Source organism: Malaya genurostris, chromosome 3, assembly GCF_030247185.1.
Source record: "Malaya genurostris strain Urasoe2022 chromosome 3, Malgen_1.1, whole genome shotgun sequence".
Lineage (NCBI taxonomy): Eukaryota > Metazoa > Arthropoda > Insecta > Diptera > Culicidae > Malaya > Malaya genurostris.
Window position 1 is genome coordinate 302,099,148 of NC_080572.1, and position 24,007 is coordinate 302,123,154.

The 24,007-nt window shown below is 41.5% G+C and overlaps 2 protein-coding genes across 22 annotated transcripts in view; both read right to left on the reverse strand.

Moving 5' to 3' along the window:
* Positions 1-24,007, reverse strand: part of LOC131435991 (titin) — a 389,662-nt gene that overhangs the window by 41,884 nt on the left and 323,771 nt on the right. For 15 of the 19 annotated variants that reach the window (XM_058604330.1, XM_058604327.1, XM_058604329.1 and 12 more), the window contains 3 exons: positions 10,529-18,069; positions 10,144-10,468; positions 9,641-9,715 (listed from right to left, as the gene is read on the reverse strand). In XM_058604330.1, the coding sequence (XP_058460313.1) occupies positions 9,641-9,715; positions 10,144-10,468; positions 10,529-18,069 (7,941 nt within the window). Of the gene's footprint in view, positions 1-647; positions 687-890; positions 943-7,710; positions 8,757-8,924; positions 9,030-9,157; positions 9,350-9,640; positions 9,716-10,143; positions 10,469-10,528; positions 18,070-24,007 lie in introns of those variants that run through there. The other 4 variants (XM_058604340.1, XM_058604332.1, XM_058604341.1 and 1 more) reach the window with 3 other exon arrangements.
* LOC131435992 (uncharacterized) lies at positions 19,055-23,074 on the reverse strand. 3 transcript variants are annotated; one of them, XM_058604344.1, is made up of 3 exons: positions 19,538-23,074; positions 19,343-19,477; positions 19,055-19,203 (listed from the first exon to the last, which is right to left on the reverse strand). In XM_058604344.1, exon 1 carries the CDS (start codon positions 22,740-22,742, stop codon positions 21,213-21,215), a length of 1,530 nt encoding a protein of 509 aa, XP_058460327.1. In that variant the 5' UTR covers positions 22,743-23,074; the 3' UTR covers positions 19,055-19,203; positions 19,343-19,477; positions 19,538-21,212. The 3 variants fall into 2 exon arrangements, with proteins under 3 accessions (XP_058460327.1, XP_058460326.1, XP_058460328.1); XM_058604343.1 differs by lacking the exon at positions 19,055-19,203 and having other exon boundaries at positions 19,210-19,477.

Here is a 24,007-nt window from a genome sequence, read left to right on the forward strand (position 1 = left end):
AAGGCGAATCGAGCTAAGTTCCAAACGTTCGGCCAGGCTTCTCAGGCTTCAACAGACGTAACAGAATCGGAAGATAGTAATAATTGGGATGCAATACAAAGAGGATGTCCAACGAGTGTACAAACAGTAAAAAAACGCAGCCGCATAGACAGGCAATCGGATGCATGGAGATTGAATACTCACCATCTTTCTATATCCTGCTGTTTTGTTGTTGTTTTTTGTTGCTGTGGCGTCAATCAGCATTCTGAACACAAGCGGTTCACAACACACACTTTAAGCGACTAAAACACTAAAAATAATAAGCAGTCTTGGCATTTAATACTAGCGATTTATTCAGTTTAGATAGTCAGCCTACGCATCATTATAATTATAGAAAACAACTTAACCTAGTCGATCAGTGCATGAACATATTTTATAGCGATGGTAATTTTAAGCAAATAAGCTCGAAAACAACTCGAATCGAATTTTCAAAGAAGAAAAAAAAAATATTCACAAAATACAACACGGTAAGAGCGGTAGCGAAGCGAATAGTAGTAGTAGAAGTAGTAGCGGTGGTGGTAGTAGTAGTGGTTGCGGTAGTTTAGCAGAAAAAGGACCCATGGCAGGAAAGGTCATTCAAACGTACGGGGCAAGTTATGATTTCAAACCTTTAATCTCCAGTTCCTTCTTGGTCATCACGGTGGTTTCTGCAGTTTTTGATTCAAGCGCGCAAACAAGCGTACAGGCGTGCGAAACAGTTATGTTTGGCATTCAATGATCGTGCAGTTCGTTGAGAGCCATAAAGTGTGTGTGAGAGAGAGAGAGAGAATAAGGAAGAGATAAGGATTAGATTTTTCTCCCGTTCGGTTATTGGTCGATGGGAAATTCTATTCTATAAGAACGATATTTACCGCTGGTGTGCACTTCGCTCGATGATATAAGTCGGGTAGTTTCCTCAAATTTCTAGAATAGTAGTGAAATTCAAGCGGATTTATTGGATATACATGGAAAGAAAATTTATGAGATTAGTCGAGTGTGGGTATCAGTAAGTGATCATGTGCATAAGAAGCCAATAGTTTGTTTTCAGACGAGAACTAGTTGATTCTTCTTAATAATTGCAATAATTCTGATTGGCTTACTTACTTACACGACCAAATTAGTTAAGGTTAGGTGGCTAGCAATTGCAAAAGGCTTATAGGCGTAAAATTATACCAGTGGCTTTACAGGCTTTACTGTCGATTGATAATTCTTTGTTGTGTAGCTGGAACTAACCGCATGCATAAATTTATTTGATTAACATAACTGTATGTTTTTAAAATATTTTAGAAGTTTTCCATTTTTTCTGATTTTCTATTTTCAGATTATTTAGAGATGTATTTGTAGCGAACCATTACTTAAAAATTCGAAATATTTATCTAGTTTTTTCGAAACTGGATTCGTTTTGGTTTTTTGGCGCAGGACTACGTCTTTCTTTATTATGGTAACCTGGATGCATCTTCAAAATTTCATAACACGAAAGTGTAACGAAATTATTCCAGATCTGATTTCCTAATAACCTTTTCCCTGTTATCTATAAATAGACCATGTTGGACTTTTGCTATCTTCAGTCTATGATAATGCATGAACGGAGACATATCGGGTGCGTCGGCCTCCATCTACGTCAAGGCAATGGAACTACACCCTGCAATATTCAACTGGTGCTTCAGCCAATGGCGAATATCAGATTCCATTTCTCAAGCCTAAACACAGAAAAACACCAACTAGTTCTTCTGTGTGCATATCTGCTGTTGGACGTTCACAGTGTGAGTTTTGCTTCAAACAAGAGCGATTGCGTCAACTGCTGGTCGTTTGCATTGGAGCAGAAGAAAACGAAAAGTGGACAACGATGGGGAACAATGTACAAAATCAGCCATTCTAATGGCTGTAAATGTTATTTAAAGAACTATTAAGATTACTTCTTTGCAAATCGGAAGTGAATTCTAGAATAATTTGATTAGTTTTATGCATTCTTTGCAGTGCGAAATTCGCACCAAAGCAAAGCAAAGTCTTGGCATTACATTCCTTTCGTGGAATTTGGCCTTTCTATTTCAACAGACTTCGCAGCCGATTCATAGCGTACAGAATCATAGCATGGCTAGTACTATGGATCCTACTGACACTAAGAATCCTTCCAGGTCGGGGCTCGAACATACGACAGCTGGCTTGTAAGACCAGCGTCCTACCGCCAACCCTGGAATTCGTAGTAAACGAGTATTTAATATCGTAAAGAATTCCACAATTTGGCCATTCTGAAAGCCAGAAATGAGTTCCGTATAGCATTTCGATAGTTTCTTTCACTCCGATATTGAAATATATGAGCGATTGAACGACTTGTGTTACGATTATATTTATGTAATGATTTCTTCTAGGTCAAGGCTCAAACTAACCAATGACTTGAAATGGTGCCCTACTTCCTGGAATACAAAGGTATTCATCCGTAACTAAATAGTCATTTCCTAGACTCCAAAGCCACTAACGGTTCTTTTCAGGACACAAAAAGTAATGTAAAGAACTTATTTGGAAAACTTTCTTAAACTGCCGCTCTAATTCCTGGAATACAAACGCAATCTTCCGAAACCGAACGGTCTTTTTCAGGACTACAAAATCTTAAACGGTCAAATAAGTTAATAATTTTTAAATTTAAAATAAATTATTCAAAAAACCACTCTTTGTTGGATTCAATCCTCCTAGTTCTGTGATGGTCCTTTTCTCGTGTGACTTGCATTCTGTGCAATATTACTTTGGTATTTCCAGAAATAAAAAAAAACAGCTCATCGAATAGAAATAGGAAAGTTTGTTCGGGCGTAAACAAGCATAGCATAAAAATCGAAATAGTTTGAAATTTTGAACACACTCCTCCCATGATACTATGCAACGTCGCACTATACGACAGATTTAAATTTCAAGCACCCATCACCCTCATGAACTGAATGTCAGATTCAGATTTAACTCATCAATTCTACACAATGGTTATTTGGAACGACAATTTGATGAACACATAGTTTGTTTAACCGACGATTCTCTGTTGGACGGTCGTGCTGGTGCTGGTGTCTACTGTCATGAAATGAATCTAGCGCAGTCTCATTCACTTGGTGGATACTGTACGTTGTTTCAAGCAGAAATATACACGATTTTGTGTGAAATGCAATCGGCACTTCAGCAGAGAGTTTGTGGTAAATGAATTAATTTTTGTTCCGACAGTCAGACAGCTTTAAAAGCACTTAGTTCGAATGATTCAGGGTCAAATCTAGCAAATGACCCAGAGTCGTCCGAACAAATTTTTCGCGGGTCGCACTGCGACATCCATGCGAGTTTGTTTATTTTTACTTTTTTTTATGAGTTGTTGTTTATGGCGCGTACCACGTGTTCGTTTCACTCGGAGTCAGAGTCGCCCGCGTGTAGGTTCAAAAACGAAAACGGTATAAAATTGAAGAGCTCAGCATTTCAAATCTGCTTCTGTTAGTCATGGCAACTTTAAACAAATCGTCCAAGTTAAGGGAAATTAATTTGAATGCACTGATTAATGCGAATAAACTTTCCATTGTGGATAAGAAGCCAAAAAAAAATTCGACGTATTCAATTCCGCGAAGCTGGTGGAAGACCTGCCAAATCATTGGCAAAGAGAGCCAGGACGAAGTCACAATCAGACAATGAAGACTTTTGTACAAAACGCCTCCAAAAAGAATAAGTTCCATTTGGGGGACGGGTATAGCGTGATGGGTAAGTCGATGCCTTTCACGCAGCCCGCCTGGGTTCGATTCCCAACCCCGCACATAGGGTCAGAAAGTTTTTCTGGCCCGAAGAGGCGAATGACATTAATGTTAAAACCTCTATAATTGAAACAAAAAAAAAAAAAAAATAAGTTCCATTTTTTCTATGAATAATTACAGTCTTTACTTATATTTTTCCATTTTTAGCAACATTTTTTGGGGTGCCGGTAACCGAACACCTTTTTAGAAATGGTCAAAATTGATCTCTACTAAATTGATAATAAAGTTTTTTCGATCGATTGAATCAACTTAGTTTCTTTTTTGGTTGTTAGCTAGGGGCTTTAGCTTTCCATTGATGCATATATGTCCGCATAATGAGCACTTAGTCAGAAGTTATAAGCTGAAAAGAAAAAGGGTGCCGGTAACCGAACACTCTCTCTTATAAAATTTTTCAGCACACTTTACCCCATAACTCCGGAACCGGAATTTTGATCCGGATGAAATTCAAGAATCCCGTTTCAGGACCTTTCTTTTTTTTTGTTTTTGATTATAGAGGTTTTAACCTTAAGGTCATTCACCTCTTCGGGCCAGAAAAACTTTCTGACCCTATGTGCGGGGTTGGGAATCAAACCCAGGTGGGCTGCGTGAAAGGCATCGACTTACCCAACACACTACACCCGTCCCTCAGGACCTTTCATTCGAACCTAAGTTTGTGAAAATCAGTCAAACCATCGCTGAGAACAGTGAGTGAGATCCATTTGAGAAAATATGACTACTATTTCCGGTGCCTCCGGAATCGGAAACTGGAAACCAGGATAACCGAAATTATTTTGTTTGGCTGTCTACTGATAATGACTATCGAATGGAATAGTTTTGAGATCAGTTTAGAATTTTTTTATGTTTTTTGTTCCATTTTTAGAGGGTAAGAGATGGTATAAGACATTTGAGTCTAAGTTTGTAAAACATCGGCTGGAAATCCTGAAAATGGCTGGAAACTAAGGAGGATTTTCCGAGTGTTATAAAAAATAATTCTTAAAAATGAGTGTTTTTGTGATCTTTCACAGTTATATGGAGAAATAATGCGATGCTGTGATAATGTTTTTCGAATAAACCTTTTACTGGCTGCAAGGATTAGATTCACACATTTTTGTAAAAGCTTTCCACGCTTTTCATGGAAAATAAACGATTTTCATATAATTATTTTGCAACGATCCTGATTCAATTTATAAACGGAATAGTTTTAGTTTTGTAGTTTTCTTAGTTTTACACAAAATTAGATCAATTTTTCAATGAACTGAAGAAAATCCGTTTCGTTGGGAAATAATTTGTATATCATTTAGTACTTCCAAATCGTCAAAATTTAACGAAATCGGTTTTATGAAAATCTTTGATTTTCCATGAAAATCGTGAAAAGCACAATCACACATTTTCAGAGCTATTTTTGATAACACTCGGAAAATCCTCCGAATTTTCCAGCCATTTTCACCCTGCAGATAGATAAAAGATTTTCAAAGGTCTGTATGTTTTTGGTTTCGGCAAATTTTTCAAATTTTCCAGTGGAAATTTCCCAAAACCACTCGCGCTGGTACTTGAACTTATGGGTTCAAGGTAGTCACCATCTTTGGTTTCGTATCTCCATTTCGAAAATATTCATATGACTTTTTTTACGAAGTAAATTCCAAACAACGTAAGATTTTTGCCTTTCTCATATATAAAGGCTATACAATCACTGCAAAACCGACTTTTGAACCGAGACCCGAATGGTCGAATGTCATATACCATTTGACTCAGCTCGACGAATTGAGCAAATGTCTGTATGTGACAAATATTGTCACTCACTTTTCTCGTAGATGGCTGAACCGATTTTCACAAACTTAGATTCAAATGTAAGGTCTCACAGTCCCATACAAAGTTCCTGAATTTCATTTAGATCCGAACTCTGGTTCCGGAATTACAGGGTGATATGCACTAAACATGTGAAAATAATGCATACAAATGTGAACATAATGCCACTCACTTTTCTCGGAGATGGAAGTTCTCAAGATACCATCAGAATATCCCAATTTTCATTCGGATCAAACCCCTTGTTCCAGAGATAGGGTGCTCAGTATGAAAACGTCAATTTCAGGAATACTTTGTTCATAAGCTACCTCTTTATATTGGCTAGTGATTTTCTCTAGTTTGCAGACCATGAGACTCTGTAACCAAATAAACAATTGATAGTTCCATAAATGATTTACTGAATTATTTCCAAGTCCGACTACCGGTACATTTTTTTCCAAAATTCAAATCATCATAGAGAATCGTAAAAAAACGTGTAGGTCATATTAGTGCATTGTTGAATGAACCGAATGTTACTATGCCGGTATCCAACTTTCAGTTCCGGAAGTACCGACAATAATAATGAAATATGATAAAACGGAGCTCACTTCACTTTCTCACATGTGATTGAATAGATTTTCACTAACTTAAATTCAAATGTAGTAGTATTATGCAACAGAAATCTTCAAAATTTTCTGAACTTTTTTAAATTGTGGTATTTCAGGGAACTTCTGCTGTACTATACAGGAGAAAATTAAAATGAGGAAGGCATCATCACACTACTAGGTGGTTTAAAACAGATTTTTCACGAATTAACTCGATTTATAAACCCCCGTTTAGTAGGTAAATGGAGGTTTCGGTGTACTGAAAATTTCTTGTCTGGCTTTTGAGCTCAATGTTTTTATCCGATTTTTGCACGGATAAAAATCTATAATTAAGAAATAACGAAAATCATAAAACGTGTCTTCTCATGAGATCATATATATTATTAATGATATTATGCGGAAAATTATTTAAATCACGATAATGTTTATGTAATTTTCCCACAAAATCATCAGTAGCAGGCATGGTCTCATGAGAAGTAATGTTTCATGATTACCTAATCATTTGTATCCATGTGTATTCCTGACTTCTTAAACTGGTTTTTCCAACAAAGTTGTACCTCTTCGATTTTTGCATTAAGTAGTACACTCTGGCAAAATGATTAATGAAAATTATTAGGAAAATCGGATGATGTACCAAACTCATCAAATCGAAAGATTAATATGAAAAATATACATCTATTGTAATGTTTATGACTATGCAATATGTACATCTCATCTTTCACAGTTATAGTTTTCATATGAACAACTTATGAATTCTACAGTATATGATAGATGTTCATAAGGCTTTTTATTAGAATTCCATTTTTTAACTTCATTAGACGGTCCTATGATTCGCATACGATATTCTTGTGGCAAAAAGCCATATGATATCATTATGAAATTCCATATCTTTTTTGTCTGAGTGTGGTATAAAAAGAGATCTTTCGCACAGCCTACTTTAGTATTGTATAAGCTCGCTCTGCGTTTTAAATATCGTTACCAGTAGCCTACTGAGATACAAACTGGATGATTTATTGAGTGTGTTTTTTTTAAATATTCCTTTCGAAACGTCGGTTTTTAATGTAAATTAAATATTTTAATCGGTTTTTGTTGGAACACTTGGCTAATTACAAATCCAACGTTCGCTTCCGAATTTCAGAACGATTGTGCAATAACAACCGGGTCGTTTTTGTGAAGTAGTTGTCAAGCGTGCAAAAATTATCCAACTATGTTCAGTTGATCTGTCTCAGCAAATGACAACTCAAATTTCTATCGTCCACTCTAAGTGGAGTGAACAGAAATATTTCTCTTCATGTACTAGTAATGGGTGTTCAGATTTAGTTTCTGCTCATATTTATGACATTAGGAATTCGGGACTTGATTAGGATTCACTATAATCTGTTTTCGAATAAGTGAGTATAAGTTTTGCCACATTCAGAAGTTTGTCTTCATCTCGAAGAAAACCATGAATAATCCCTCAAAACTTTAAATTATCTAGGCATGCAGTTAAATCCCGCCATTTACCCACCCACACATTCAGTTTGAAAGCCACTGGCACCTTGCAAACAAATTCAAACCTCATCCGCCTGTTCCAGTTTCCATTCGTGCATGAAGAAGTCCTCCGGCGAGAAGTGTGTGATAATTTCCTCCACGCTGGCATGGTTCAGCTCGATCATTCGCATAAATGCTCGGAATCCGGCGGTGGCCGCCAGCTGTGTTTCGTCCATATCCGTCTCGGTGAGGATTTCCGTTACGATACTGGCATAGCCTTCCCGTTCCAGCAGCAGCACCAAGGCCGACTGAGATTCCGGCGTTTTCAATGCTGGGAAGTGATCAGACTGGTAGAAGCTGTTGATCTCACTGACCGAGACACCATGTTTCACCATGTACGCGATGGTGGCTAGCTCCCGGAGTGGTAGCTCACCCGGTCCGAAGTCGGCTGCCTTCAAATTGGTTAGGATTTCATTCACTTGCACTGAGTGTTTTACATTTTCTACATCCGAAACATCCAGCTTCTCGGTAATAATCATTCGCTCGAACTCTTGCACCGTTTCGGTTGTGACTACCTCTTCGATAACGGTTTCTCTGTGCTCCTTGAATTTCACGGTAGCCTTATCTCTGGCGATCTTCACATCTTGCGTTAATTCTGAAGTGGTGCTCGTTGTCAACGTAGAGGACGATTCTTGTGAGAATTTGACCTTTTCTCGAACGGAACTCTCCATTTCTTGCTTCACCATATCCTCTACTTGTTGAGTTTCTTTAATCTTTCTCTTTTGCTCTCGCAGACTCTTACGCTCTGCTTTCTTTCGGATGGACTCTTCCGACTCTTCAACCACGACCTCGACCTTCTTGTCTACCTTGGTCTTTATGCTAGATTTACGCTTTGACTCTAGCACTGCATCCAGTTCGGCACGTTCGTCATCGGATAATGTTTGCGTGGTGGATTCGTTTAGCTTGGCAATCGATTCACAGCTGCCGGCTTCGCTCATCGCACGACATTTATAAAAACCGAAATCATCCAACTCAACCGGGTAGATCGTCAGCGTCGACGAGTGCTCTTCCGTTCTGACCTTGACGCGATCATTCGCTATCACAATCTTCCCATTACGGTACCATAGAATATCTAGAAGAAGAGTTCAGCTAGCTTTACTACCGACTACGGTAAGATGTGCTGTATTCGAATGTACACACGATAGCTTGTGGAATGTTGTTCTGGAGGTGACAGACTGTATCTTTTTTTTTTATGTAATGAAGTGTAATCATAGTGGAATGTGGAAAACGGCTTATCTACCTGGCTTGGGGTTTCCTGCAAAGTGACATTCGAAGTATCCTTTCTCCCCGAGCATCGCGCGGGAGTCCGTAATTTCTTTGGAGAACGACGGCGTAGCGTAAGCAGCTGAAAGTTTCAGAGTAGTGTGATAGATTCTATGGTTAGGTTTAAAAGTTCTATAGTGGTGAAAATAGCACAATTCGGACATGACTTTGGAGGTACAAATGAGCGTTCTTACCTTCTAGGTTTTGCTCTCGAGGTTTGCCGCTATGCTCCATCGGACAAGGAATACACATTTTCTAGCAACATATGAATCTAGGACACTCTAGCAGGACACACACTCACACTGAAGAGATTGGTTAGTTGGTGTTACCTTTCCGAATTGTAGTATCCACTGCAACGTGCTTCCAGAGTCAGAAATTCGATCAGTTCTTCTTCGCTGTTCTCTAGAATAAGGGAATCGGTTTTTTTGGTGGAGTTAGTTCAAACCAAACGCACACACAGTGGACATGATTAGTTGCGTGCGCTCACATGCCGTTTTTTGACAACTCAACATTGATATACGAAAACATGACATTGAGAGTTCACACGAGCTCAACATACTACAGCTAACGGATAGATGGCTTCTGGGGGTAATTATGGAACGAAGAGGAAGGTTTTATCGATCGATAAAAATGATTGGTTCAAATAAGTTTTCCAAGAAATAGGAGTCGCACAATGAAAATCTTTCAAATTACCTTGTAAGGCTTCCTTCATTTCTTCCATGTATTGCACCCATTCCGGTTTTCGATAGGTTTTGGTTCCCATGATTTCTGCATTATCAAATTGAAAAAGATTTTCGATTAGAATATGTACCGTTTTATGGTCACATTGAATGTTTGGTGTGTAGCAATTCTGTTTTTATTTTTAGATTTTCCAGTACCAAGTTTTTTGAGAGTATTATGCAAAAGATAGTATTCAGTTTGATCTTGCGAGGGTGAGTGTTGGAGTGGTGTTATGAGTTGTAAAGTATTTTGCTCATTCATTTACAAGGAGTTTTGGGAATAACAGGATGAAAACACAAACGGGACCTTAGCTGAAACCGGCAAAAAATCAACTATTAAAAAACAGTGATGCCAAAATCCTGCAAAAAGAAAAATAAAGTATCTACCGAAGCGAAAAGTACAATATTAGTGAAGCATATCTATAATACATATCAGCCTAGAAAGCGGGATTGTTGCCCGAAATAGCATTCGTATACCTTCCACTACCAACTCGGTCGTAGTTACGGCAACTCCCAGGGCATTGTGAGCCTCGAACGAAATGGTTCCGGAATCGTCCGGATAGATATCGTTGATGATCAGAATCGACGTGCCGTCCTCGAAGTTTTCAATTTGGAACTCCTCGGACGGTATGATTTCTTCGTTCGCCTTGAGCCAGCGAATTTGTGCTTTCGGTTGTGACAGAACTTTCACTTCCAGCTTGGTCAGTTCCCTTTCCTGGGACATCACCACGCGTGGTAGTTCCTTTACAATTTGCGGTGCGAACTCGACCGGTTCGGCGTATTCCTCCAATGTTGAGATAGACTGCAAAAGAGAGATAATCTCAAAAGTTGAGTCGCTATTTCTCTGCGCATGACTGCTTACCTTGTCGGTCAACAAATCTTCTTCGGAGCTACGGAATTGTTCCGAATCGGGAACGTACTCAAACGGTTCGACGTTCACTGTAGTCTTGCAAACCGCCTCGCCTAATTTGTTGCTCGCTACGCACGTGTACTCACCTGTGTCCTCTGGAAATACCTCGGAGATTGTTAGTACACACCGACCAGTAGAGTCTTGTTGGATCTGTTTATCCTTGGTTTCGATGATCTGTTGCTCGTTGTGATACCATTGAACCTTCGGGAGAGGTGCTGCCTGAACTTGACAGGCCAGTATAAGCTTTTCTCCATCCATAACACGCGTCGGTTTTATCGTTTCGATAAAACGTGGTGATATGTATTCGGTAACTTCCTCGGTTTCGATAGTATCCAGCACCTGTACGGTGGCTGTTGATGTCACAGAACCCGCCACATTCTCTGCCCGGCACGTGTACGAACCTGCATCTTCACTATTGAACACCTCAATAATCAAGATGGACTTATTTTCGTCCGTTACTATGCGCGTCTGATTGGTTGACTTGATGGCAGTGCCCTCTCGGAACCACTGGAACGTCGAGGTCGGATACGAGTCGACTACAGCCTCAAGGATGCAAACTTCTGCTTCTGCTACCAACTTTGGAATAAGTGGGGCAACGAAGCGAGGTGGCTTCGCTTCATCCATATCTGGCAAATCGGAAATGGCTACAGACGCAGAAGATTTAGCTTCGCCGGCTTCGTTGCGCACTATTATTTCATATTTTCCTGTGCGCTTTTTGGTTATATTGCGAATCACAGTTCGACTGTAATACTCCTCGGTAGTAATTGTAATTTCCTCTTCTTCCACAACTTCTTTGCTATTCCGGAACCATTTGACGGTTGGTTTGGGAACACCTGTGAATCTACACTCGAAGACCAAAGTGGAACCAGTTTTCACAATTTGAGCTTCCAAAGGCTCAACGATCTTGGGAGCGATCATTTCAATCTTCGGTTTCATTATCATTATGGATTGTATAAATAAGTTTGCTTTACCAACAGCTTTTCCGAATTTGTTTTCGGCTTCAACAGTATAGATAACCGGCACGTTTTGTTTGGGGTTTCTCACGGCCAATCTAATGTGTCCGGTCTTCTTTTCGTAGACAGTTTCAATCTCGTCAGTTTCCACAATTTCTTCTTCGTCCTTGAACCATTTCACTGTAGGAGTTGGAATACCACTCACCTGACAGGTGACGGTTGCGGTAGTCTTTTGCTCATCCACCGAGATTTTTAAAGGCGTAATAAATGTTGGAGCTTCTCCCACTTCCGGTTTTTCTTGAACTACGATATTTGCCTTACTGGTTGCTACGCCCGCAATGTTTTTCGCTTCACAGGCATACACACCTACATGATACGGCATTACGGTTGCGATTTCCAGTGACGCTACATCTTCGACAATGTTCATCACATACTCGGGATTGGCGAACAGGACTGTATCGTTGAAGTACCAGTGAACATCGGGGAATGGTATTCCCTCTATTTTGCATTGCAATACAACTGGTTGATTCGGTTCACAAATTTGGGGTTTTAGTTTATCGATGAAGTTTGGAGGTTTAACATTCGGTTTGCTAATTCTAATTCGCTCTTCTTGTATCTTGGTCTCAGCAATGGTTTGCTGAGTACTTTCGATGATTCGTCGCTCTTCACGAACATTTTCTTCTGCTACTTTGTCCGTAACTTCCTGAACACGCTTCTGTGTAATAATTTCCAATTCTGGCAACGGTTGGCTATCGTCCACGAAATGTCGCCGCTTTTCCTTCTTCACAATGTTGGACTTTATTTTGACTTCCATTTCTTTGCGGAACTCTGCATGCTCTTCAACAATTTCTTCCGACGGTACAACTTCGAGTGGCTGTGGCTTTACTTCCGGAATTTCCGTCGGTTTCAGTTTGATACTGGTCTGTGAAATTTCTTGTACCACTTGAACCTCCTCTTCTTCTTCTTGTTCGTCATCTACCTGAATCTGTTCTGGTTCTATTTCATAGGTACTGAGTTCTTCCTTGAAAACAACGTGTTTATTGGCACGAGATTTTCTCTTCTTTGGTTTTTCAAGCGGGAATTCCTCAGGAATCAATTCCAGAACTTCCTCTGGAACGACTTCTGCGATAGTCTCAGCAACATGTGGAAGTTCTTCATCTTCTTCAAATAATTCTGCCTCCTCAATTGGTGCCACATTCTCCGTAGCAAAGTTTTCTTGTGGTTTTTTAGGCTTTTTCACACGACGTTTGACTTTTGTAACAACTTCTTCCACAGTTTCAATTTGAACCTCTTTTATAGTTTTATCTTCTGCTGGTTTTAGCTCGATTATTTGTGGGTAATCCTCTACGATAGCCTCTTGCTTAGGAATTGGTTTAAGTACAATTTCTTCTTTGGGAGCTTCTTCGACCCTGTGTTGCTTGGGCGTAGGCTTGAGTTTGATCTCTTCGATTAAAGGCTCTGGTTCTTTAGGTTTAGGTTCCTTTTTACCTCGACGCCACGGGGTTGGTTCTTCGACTTTCTCTGCTGGTTTTGGAAGCTCTTCTACAACAGGAGTTTCCGCAACGGGTATCTTGACATCTTCGGGAGTCTCCCACTTTGGAACCGGTTTCAGCGTCACTTCCTCCTGAGGTAGTGGTTCCTCTGGTTTCTTCGGTTTAGGGATTGGTTTCAACACCACTTCTTCTTTAGGTGCTTCTTCAAGAGGACGCCGTTTGCCCTTTGGCCACTCCTTAACTTCTTCCACAGGTTCTACGTGTTTCTCCTTTTTACCTCGACGCCACGGGGTTGGTTCTTCGACTTTCTCTGCTGGTTTTGGAAGCTCTTCTACAACAGGAGTTTCCGCAACGGGTATCTTGACATCTTCGGGAGTCTCCCACTTTGGAACCGGTTTCAGCGTCACTTCCTCCTGAGGTAGTGGTTCCTCTGGTTTCTTCGGTTTAGGGATTGGTTTCAACACCACTTCTTCTTTAGGTGCTTCTTCAAGAGGACGCCGTTTGCCCTTTGGCCACTCCTTAACTTCTTCCACAGGTTCTACGTGTTTCTCCTTTTTACCTCGACGCCACGGGGTTGGTTCTTCGACTTTCTCTGCTGGTTTTGGAAGCTCTTCTACAACAGGAGTTTCCGCAACGGGTGTCTTGACATCTTCGGGAGTCTCCCACTTTGAAACCGGTTTCAGTGTCACTTCCTCCTGAGGTTGTGGTTCTTCTGGTTTCTTCGGTTTGGGAATTGGTTTCAACACCACTTCTTCTTTGGGTGCTTCTTCAAGAGGACGCCGTTTGCCCTTTGGCCACTCCTTAACTTCTTCCACAGGTTCTACGGGTTTCTCCTTTTTACCTCGACGCCACGAAGTTGGTTCTTCCACTTTCTCTGCTGGTTTGGGAAGATCTTCTATAACCGGAGTTTCCGCAACGGGTGTCTTGACATCTTCTGGAGTCTCCCACTTTGAAACCGGTTTCAGTGTCACTTCCTCCTGAGGTTGTGGTTCTTCTGGTTTCTTCGGTTTAGGGATTGGTTTCAGTACCACTTCTTCTTTAGGTGCTTCTTCAAGAGGACGCCGTTTGCCCTTTGGCCACTCCTTCACTTCTTCCTCAGGCTCTACGGGTTTCTCCTTTTTACCTCGACGCCACGGAGTTGATTCTTCCACTTTCTCTGCAGGTTTGGGAAGCTCTTCCACAACAGGAGTTTCCGCAACGGGTGTCTTGACATCTTCGGGAGTCTCCCACTTTGGAACCGGTTTCAGTGTCACTTCCTCCTGAGGTTGTGGTTCCTCCGGTTTCTTCGATTTAGGGATTGGTTTCAATACCACTTCTTCTTTAGGTGCTTCTTCAAGAGGGCGCCGTTTGCCCTTTGGCCACTCCTTCACTTCTTCCTCAGGCTCTACGGGTTTCTCCTTTTTACCTCGACGCCACGGAGTTGGTTCTTCCACTTTCTCTGCAGGTTTGGGAAGCTCTTCCACAACAGGAGTTTCCGCAACGGGTGTCTTGACTACTTCGGGAGTCTCCCACTTTGGAACCGGTTTCAGTGTCACTTCCTCCTGAGGTTGTGGTTCCTCCGGTTTCTTCGGTTTAGGGATTGGTTTCAATACCACTTCTTCTTTGGGTGCTTCTTCAAGAGGACACCGTTTGCCCTTTGGCCACTCCTTAACTCCTTCCACAGGTTCTACGGGTTTCTCCTTTCTACCTCGACGCCACGGAGTTGGTTCTTCCACTTTCTCTGCTGGTTTGGGAAGATCTTCTATAACCGGAGTTTCCGCAACCGGTATCTTGACATCTTCGGGAGCCTCCCACTTTGGAACCGGTTTCAGTGTCACTTCCTCCGGAGGTTGTGGTTCTTCTGGTTTCTTCGGTTTGGGGATTGGTTTCAACACCACTTCTTCTTTGGGTACTTCTTCAAGAGGACGCCGTTTGCCCTTTGGCCACTCCTTAACTTCTTCCACAGGTTCTACGGGTTTCTCTTTTTTATTTCGACGCCATGGAGTGACTTGTGGTGTTTCCTCGGGAGGAATAGGATTTGGTTCTGATTTCATTGTAGTTTCTGTTGTTGGCTTAGGTTCATCTTCTTTTTGTGGTTTCGGAATTGGTTTCAATACAACTTCTTCCGTGGTTTCTTCGGGCAACGGACGACGTTTACCAGTAGGCCATTGTTTTTCATCGGTTTCTTCTGGTACTGGCTTAGGTTTCTTTGTTTTTCGCCATTGTGGTTGCTCCTCCACTGGCGTCTCAGGTTTAGGTAACTCTACTGACATTTTTTCTACTTCCTCGAGTTGCACCGGTTCTGGCTCTGGAATATCGGGGAAACTGGGTTTTTCCAACATATCTGTATCTTCTTTGCTAATATGTTTTCTAGGCTTGGGTGTTTTAACTTCCTTTACTTCAGAGATTTTCGGCTCATGTAGAACGGATTCCTCAACCTCTGGTACCTTGGGGATGGGCTTAAGGGTTACTTCTTCCAAGGCTTCCTTTGAGAGCTCCTTCTTCTGTTTTGGTGTAGGCTTTAGTTTTATTTGCTCTATTGTTTCTGGCTCTGCAGGTTTAGGAATCTCTCGCTTCGGGCCTGGTTTCTTACCACGTCGCCATGGTGGTAGATGTGACTCGTCCTCTACTGGTGGTACGACTTCTTGTAATTCCGGAACTGGAGCTGACTTAATTTCGTATTGCTGTGTTGGTTTTGGTTCCTCCTCTTGTTCCTTGATTGGTATTGGTTTCAGATTAATTTCTTCCTCAGATTCTTCTGGACGCGGTTTCCTTTTTCCCGTAGGCCATTTCTTCTCCTCGGGTTCCTCTGAAACTGGTTTGGGTTTTTTGGTTTTCTTCCGGGATGGTTGCACTACTTCAACCGATTCTTCTGTCGATAACTCCTCTGATACAGGAACAGGTGGAAGAATCTGTTCCTCTTCTGATTGCTCTTCTACATGATCCACTTTTTGAACTTCCAATGTTTGGCGTTCTTCAGCAGGGCTTAGTTCAAATGGTTTATCTATTGGCTTAATTGTCGTCATGCCCGTTGGTTCGGGTTCAATTTCAATCGTCTCAGTTTTCTTGGGAACGGGTTTCAAAGTAACCTCTTCCAAAGTTTCTTTAGCGACTTCCTTCTTCTGGCGAGGTGTGGGCTTCAGCATAACTTTCTCAATAACCGCTTGTTCTGGTTCCTGAGGAATCACTCGCTTAGGAGTCATTTTCTTTCCTCGTCTCCATGGAGGTAGATGAGACTCGTCATCTGCTGCCTGTTTTTCAGATGGGACTTCCTCCTGCTCTGCTTTAATTTCGGTTGGTTTGAATTTCACTTCCGTGTCACGGTCATCTGTGGGGATCACTTTCGGAACTGATTTGGAATCAATTTTGAGGGGTATATCCGGTTGAGGTTCCAATTCTTTCTGTGGTTTGGGAATTGGCTTCAGGGTCACCTCTTCCGTAGGTTCCGTTGGCAATGGACGCCGTTTGCCTCTTGGCCATTGTTTTTCCTCTGGAATATCCTCGACCGGTTTTTCTTTTTGAGCACGTCGCCAAGAGGGCTGTTCGGCTTCTGTGGCTACAGCTTCCGGTTTGTCATCCGGTAAAACAGGAAGTTCAATTAATTGTGGTGCCGGTTCCTTTGGAACTTCTTCGATCTCTATTTTTTGCACTTCTTCCAATTCCTCACGTGGGCTCAGTTCTTTTAATTTTGCTGGTTTGAACGATTTGAGATCTGAAGTCTCAGTTTCCTCCGGGGTTATTTCCTGAACAATTGGTTTCTTCGGAACTGGTTTAAGGCTTACCTCCTCGATGGTTTCCTTGGGAATTTCTTTCTTTGTTTTAGGTGTTGGTTTCAAAGATATTTGTTCTATTTTTTCTGGTTCTGAAGCTTTGGGTATTTCCCGTTTCGGTCCTGGTTTCCGGTTGCGCATCCATGGTGGTAATTGTGCTTCCTCAGACTTAGGTTCCGGTATTTGCGCAACTGCTTCAGGTTGTTGAGGCTTCTTTGGTCCCCGTTTCCAAGCAACCGGTTCTGGAATGGGTTCATTTTCTTCTTGTTCTTCGGTTTGCTGTACCGTCAGATGTGAAGAATCTTCAGTTTCCGTTACAGTTTGTTTTGGGGTTTTCTTAGGGCCTCGTTTCCAAGCCACGGGTTTTTCTTCAGTTTTTCTCAGTTCTTCGTGCTGTTCCTCTGTTTCCGCTATCTTTAGCGTAGTCGAGTCTTCTGTTTCGGTAAATGGTTCTTTTTTGCCCCGTCGCCAGGCAACACCCTCTTGTTGATTGATTTCAAGTTCCATTTGCTGCTTTGACCGTTCGATTGTTTCATCTTGCTTGTCCAATTTCAACAAAGTACTTTCATCCGTTTCAACGTACTGTTGTTTACTCAGTAGTTCTATTTCATCCTTCTTACCACGACTCCAGGGAACGGCTTTTTTAGTTTCCTTGCGTATCAGTTCGTCAACCTGTTTGGTCATCTCTAGAATAGAAATGTCTTCTACATGTCTCAACTTTTCCATCGTACTGTCTTCGTTGATGATTGATTCGACCATTTCTTCCATCTTCTGTTCGGTTATTTCCGACGACAAAAGCTCTTTCTTTAATGAACGTAGCTCAACCGTTTCCAGTTGTTCCTTTTGGATTTTGGTTTTCTGAATCTGAGTTGGTTTTAGTTGTACTGTCTCTAGTTTTTCTTTTTCGATTTTTTTAACTGGCACAGCAGTTTTCTTCAGTTTTACTACCTGTTCGGTCCAAGGTTTCACCTCTTCCCGTTTGTCAACCGATAGCGAACGATCTCGTGATGTCCGACGGTCCTGTGAAGCACGCCGATCCTGCGAGACACGACGCCATGGTGCAACAGATGTTCGCAAATTACTGCGAGATTTTCGCCAAGGTAGACTTTCGTCACCTTGAGGAACGAATTCTGTATCGTATTCCTCCTGGCTACTGCTCTCGTACTGACCGTTCTGATAGAGTTGGTCCGTTTGATGGGATTGCGTCGTTTGCTGTTGGGACTGGTACTGATCGGTTACATCTTGCTGAACCAGTGTTCCGTCGGTCGCGTAAACCTGCTTGAGTTGCTTTCGACGCCCTGTAAGTTGGTTGAAATTTTCAGAACAAAACCAAATTTTATTACTGGCGGACTCTTGCTGGTGAATAGATTAAGCAATATTTTGATGTTCAATTTCCTCTTTTTAAAAAGGTTAGTAACGGCATTTAAAACATGCATGCTCAGGGTGTAGCGGGAGGCTAATGAAAATTTTGCACCCGAAGTAAAATTTTATTAAAATTTGCTACATGTAATGAGATCAACATTGCGATTCTAGTGAAGAGCGATGGAAATGAACACCATTCCTATTTCGTTCACACCTGTGCAGTCAATGTGTGGATGTGTAACCAATTGAGCTAGGTGTGTTTAGTTTTTCATTCCAAACACTGATTGCCGACAACTTTTTAAGAGGGATGATGAATCGTAATGGGAAATCTATTTTTGTATCAAAACACCTCACCGATGAGAGCGCTTCCCCAAATGCCAGTAAGTACCTGAGCACGATGGTCACGGTTTGGCCGTGGGATGTGCGAAGCGTGACTCAATTGTTGAAGGAAAATCTAAGAACCCGTGTTTCCCTTGGCCGGTTGGAAAACGGCCAAACGGAATACCTCTATGACGAACCAAGTCATTGGTAAATTTCGCCGGTACACATCAGAATCCATCGTTTTGGTTTCGTTGGGAATTAAAATTACTCATGTCTGACTCAGAGGGCGTAGTTTTTCTCTTCTTTTTTCGTTTGTTTTCTTTTTAAGTGTGTCGAAAAACAAATTCTAGTTCATACAGACTTTGAATCTTACTTGCATATTCTATCGCAACAAGAAAAATGTAAAGAACAGAAATGAGATCCTACCTTCGATCGGAGAAGCTTGCCTGGACATTTTTCTTTTATAGGGGAATGCGAGGTAAAGTGGGGACCTTAACGATCAACGAATTTTTCCATATGTTGTCAAATTAAAATTATTTTTTAAAATAATGTAACTTTTCTTATTAAATACTGCATTACTGCCTGTTTTGTCCCAAGAACGAGGCAAAAAGGGTACTTTTCGAAAAACGGTGGTGTTGCCTTTGGTCAACGGTTGGTGACAGCAATGGGTCAACGGTTTGACAGGATGTTTCCGGAAATTTAATCTCCAATAAAACGCAGGTGTTTCTTAACGGGAGATTATAATTTTCCTAATGAGAGAAATGATATAATATTATATTCACAATTCAATTCAATTCCAATTACTTCTACTTGAATAACGTGTAGTTTAGCTCTCATAATCAGTAATATTGAGATATATATTTTAGGTTCAATTCAGTGTTTACTCACGTTTAGTTCCTATTCTGTTTTCGCTTTCCGCTTAAAATGCAAAATTCTATTGCGATATAGTGGGGTTCGGGTTCCTGTAGGCGATATCGGCTCTAGTAAAGGGTTCCCGCTTGTGGGTGAGCTACTATTACTGACCTAGTATTGAGAGTTGTTTTTAAGATACATTCTATTATTAAACTCTAGTTACCTTCGTACCAATCTAAGGTAGATATTTATTAGTAATGAGCACTATAATAGTTCGTTTTATGGCGGCTATTTAAAGGATTTAGTTTTAATAATATGTATTTGATACGCACTGTTAAACTGTGTTTTATTTGTTTACTCCCTGCGTTAAACTGTCACTCTCGTCTGTACCCTAGCTGACTGCATTCGTGTGCGTGGGCCAAGATATTGGATGAGAGGTGCGCGTGGTCCGAATAGGTTCGGACAACACTCCCCCCGGTACGCCAACCTGCGAGTTGGCTTACTATCTATCGCGGTGAACGTCCAATACCGCCAGCTTCGATACCGGTCGCTCGTAGACACCGACGGCTGTGCGTACTGTTGCAGATCGGATTTGGCCGTCCTTGCTAATGTGGGTATGGATGATTTTTCCCAACGGCCACAAATTCCGGGGTAACTTGTTGTCAGCGATGACAACTACGTCTCCAGTAGTTATTGGTCTAGTGTGGTCGAACCATTTCGATCTTCTGGTGATCTCAGGCAGGTAGTCGGAAAGCCATCTTCTCCAAAATTGATTTGCGAGAATCTGTGATGCACGCCAGTTTTGGCGGAGTATAGCCCCACTGTCGTTCGAGAAACAAAGCGGTTTTATTCCGTTCGACGAACCCAACAGAAAGTGATTGGGTGTGAGAGCCGGTGCGGAGTCATCATCGATCGGAACATGTGTTAAAGGGCGAGAGTTAATAATATTTTCAATTTCAGTGAGCAGGTTCCGGAAAACTTCATCGGTTGGCCTTCGAGATGGTCGTATGGCGAACAAATTGTTTTTCACTGTGCGTATAAGCCGTTCCCAACTACCACCCATGTGTGGTGCGGACGGCGGATTGAAAACCCACTCTGTGTCTGAACTCACGAACTCTCTCATAATAGTTACTTGGTCGATCTCTTGATATAGCTCCTTCAGCTTTTTGTTGGCACCAATAAAGTTAGTACCACGGTCGCTGTAGATTTTTCTCGGACAACCACGTCGTGCAAAGCAATTTCGAAGAGCCATAATGCATGAATCGGTCGTAAGAGAGTGCACAACTTCAAGGTGCACCGCACGAATGGTCATACAGGTAGCCAGCATGACCCATCTTTTTTCCACTCGCCGCCCGACGACGACTTCCATCGGTCCAAAGTAGTCAACAGCTACGTGTGTGAAAGGTCGCGAAAATGCAGCTAGTCTAGCTGCTGGGAGCTCGGCCATGATCGGGATATGCGGTAACGAGGTTTCATTCTTGCAACGTTGGCATGTGTTGCGTACTTTTCGATAATTAACACGAATACGGGGAACATAGTACTTCTGCCGTATCTCATTGATTACAGTTTCGTGGTTTTGGTGATGATATTTGTGGTGGTAGTGTTTTAAGATTAGGGTGGTTAAATGGTGCTCACGCGGTAAAATTATGGGATATTTTGCATCCTCGGTGGCGAATGCGCAAGCTGCAATTCTACTACGCATCCGCATTATGCCTCGATTGTCCAGCCATGGAGTTAGCTGGCGAAGTTTGCTGGTCTTTGGCAGCACGTTGTGTGACTCTTGCTGTTGATGTGAGGAGTTCCTCAATAAATTGATTTCCTCTGGAAATGCTTCACGTTGAGCAAGACGCACGAGATAATCTTCGGCTCCACGTTGTTCTTCCATAGATAAGGTTTCGGTGAGAATTTATTCGTGCTTGAGCTTTCGACGACAATTCGCTGGGAAGCGTTGAACACGTGCAACCAGATGTATCAACCGCTTCCAACACGAGAAGTTTGTGACGTCTACGATAGGAGAAGGCATCATGACATGGAATGACAATCGATGACGTAACTCAGTAGCCGTCGGATTTACTTTGACGGATGACTGTGGCCATTTAGCTTCTTGCATTTTCAAGAACTCTGGGCCACTGAACCATCTTGCTCTAGAAGTTAAGTCGGGTAGTCTTGTCCACTTCGTGCCATCATCTGCCACGTTAGACTTTGATGGAACCCAACGCCATTCATTAGTTTCCGTCGTTTCGAGAATCTCACTCACTCGACAGGCCACGAATTGAGTGTATTTACGATGGTCGGAGTTTATCCAGCACAATACGTCTCTGGAGTCCGACCAGAATATTTGCCGATGAACTGGAATAGAGAGTGTTTCTTGTACTGTTCGCGCTAGTCTAGATCCAATCACAGCAGCTTGAAGTTCTAGTCTGGGAATCGATTGGTGTTTCAGTGGGGCTACCTTTGTTTTCGCTGCGACAAGGGTGCATTCTATTTCCCCAACATGCATGAAACGAATGTATACTGCGGCTGCCATGCCATTCTCGCTAGCGTCAACGAAGGTGTGGAGTTCTACATCGCTCTGTTTAGGTCGGGAGAAATAACTGTCAATTTTGATTGGACAACCAATTTTCAAAACTTGATTCGGATCACACGGTTCTAAGGGTTGGATAAGTGAAGTTGAAGAATCAATACGATTTATTGGTGGCGTCAATGATTGATAACAACGTGGGATCATAACTAACTCCACTTGCGGGAGAACTGTGAGCCACATTCTCCATTTATCATACAGCTCCTCGTTGATCTTCTCATCCCACTCAATTCCAGATCGCCAGATATCCTGTAGAAGAACTTTAAGGTGCATGAGGTAGTGAGCTATCAATCCGAGAGGGTCAAATATCGTCATGAGAACACGTAGAACCTCTCGTTTCGTTGGGCGTCGCAGGCCTTTGAGAAGAGCGTGGTCGTATCGATTCCAGCCAACTTTATACGTGAAGACATCCTTTTGTGTACACCACCACATTCCCAAAACTTTCTCGGTAGCCAGCTCAGTGGCTAGATCTAGATCTTTATCGTCGGTACTATCTTGACCCAGAGTGGTCAGAACGTATCTGGAATTACTAATCCAGTTACGAATTTCAAATCCGCCTTGAGAATGTATGTATTGCACGTCCTTTGCGAGACGAATCGCAGCCTCTTCAGAGTTTGTACTGAGCAGCATGTCGTCAACATAATGCAGCTTCAAGATTACTCTCGTTGCAGCTGGAAACTCTTTAGCGAAACGTTCGGCATTTAGGTTTTTGACATACTGTGCGCTACTTGGGGAGCAGCAAGCTCCAAAGGTCATGACGTTCATTACGTACACTGACAATTTCCCATCCTTGTCGGTCCAAAAAAAGCGTTGGCATTGCTGATCTTCATCACGGATGAGTATTTGATGAAACATCTCACGCACGTCTCCAGTTAGTCCTATCCGTCCTTCGCGAAATTGCAGCAAGATAGCAAACAGCGAACACAGTTGGTCTGGTCCCTTGAGTAGAGCAGAATTTAACGAGATACCGTGCGATTTTGCCGCTGCATCCCACAGGAGGACGTGAATACAAAACAAATATGCTATTTTCACACCTCTGAATACCAATAATCGATTGTGTGAATTGTGCAACTTTTTCAGCTTCTATATTGAAGTATGACTGGAACTGAATTTTGAACATTGGTCTTGTTCCGAATTCCGTTGCAAAATTCAGGTTCGGGGTCCAGATCAAGATTTCGATTCATTAGTTTAATTTGAAAATTATCGTTTTCACAATTCAGGATCCAAACTTAATTCTATAACTGAATACTGAACTTGAATTCCGAACCAGACTAGAAGCACTGAATCCAGTTCTTGTTTCATAACCCAAGTTGCTGAATTGAACTCCAGCATGCTTAATTTGAATAAGGGCATAAACTCAGAAATTGGGATCAGAAATTAAGTTCAGGTTCTGAAATCAGTTTCAAAATTCTGGTTCAGATTTAAAATTTTGTTCCAAAATCCAGATATAGAATTCATATCATGAATTTTGATTCGAAATTCTGAAATTTGGGATACTAATTCTGAACTCAAACTAAGGCACTAAATTTAGTTCAAAATCTATTAAAGGAACCAGTTCCGAAAATCTAGCTCCAGAATCTAAAATTAGGATTCAGTTTCGGAGTCTAAGTTTTAACATTTTTCAGCATTTTACCACACAGAAGATTTTTTAGCTGCTGCTGATTAGAGGTGACTGCTCGCTTTGTTTACCTTAAAATCGTAATGAGATTTCCTCATTGTTTTCAAAAGTTTTAGAAAACTTTGTTGTTGTGTTATTTCTGGTTATCTAAGACTGTTGTAAATTTAATCACAAGTTCCTGGCCATATTTTCGAAAGCTTGTAGAAAACATTATATTGTTGGGTTAGGTACAACAAGAGATATTCACGATTAAGTTCTACCCATTCTTATACGGGGTGAATTTTTAAAAGGCGCTCCATAGTACAGTAAGTCGTATTCACGACAAAAAACAGTAAAAAAATACGATTAAAAGTCATTTGTTGTTGTCTCTCAAAATTTCCAATGAATATTGAATTACAAACAAAGTTTATGATTCCCTTACTTTGGATGGTTTGGTTGTCGACCTCTTTTGGTAACCGCGCTAAATTGTATTCGCAGTTAGCAGTACTCTCTCATATTTGAA

What these genes read in the sequence shown, in the direction of transcription:
- LOC131435992 (XM_058604344.1), bottom strand. Translation starts at nt 22,742, where the DNA reads ATGTTTCATCAAATACTCATCCGTGATGAAGATCAGCAATGCCAACGC.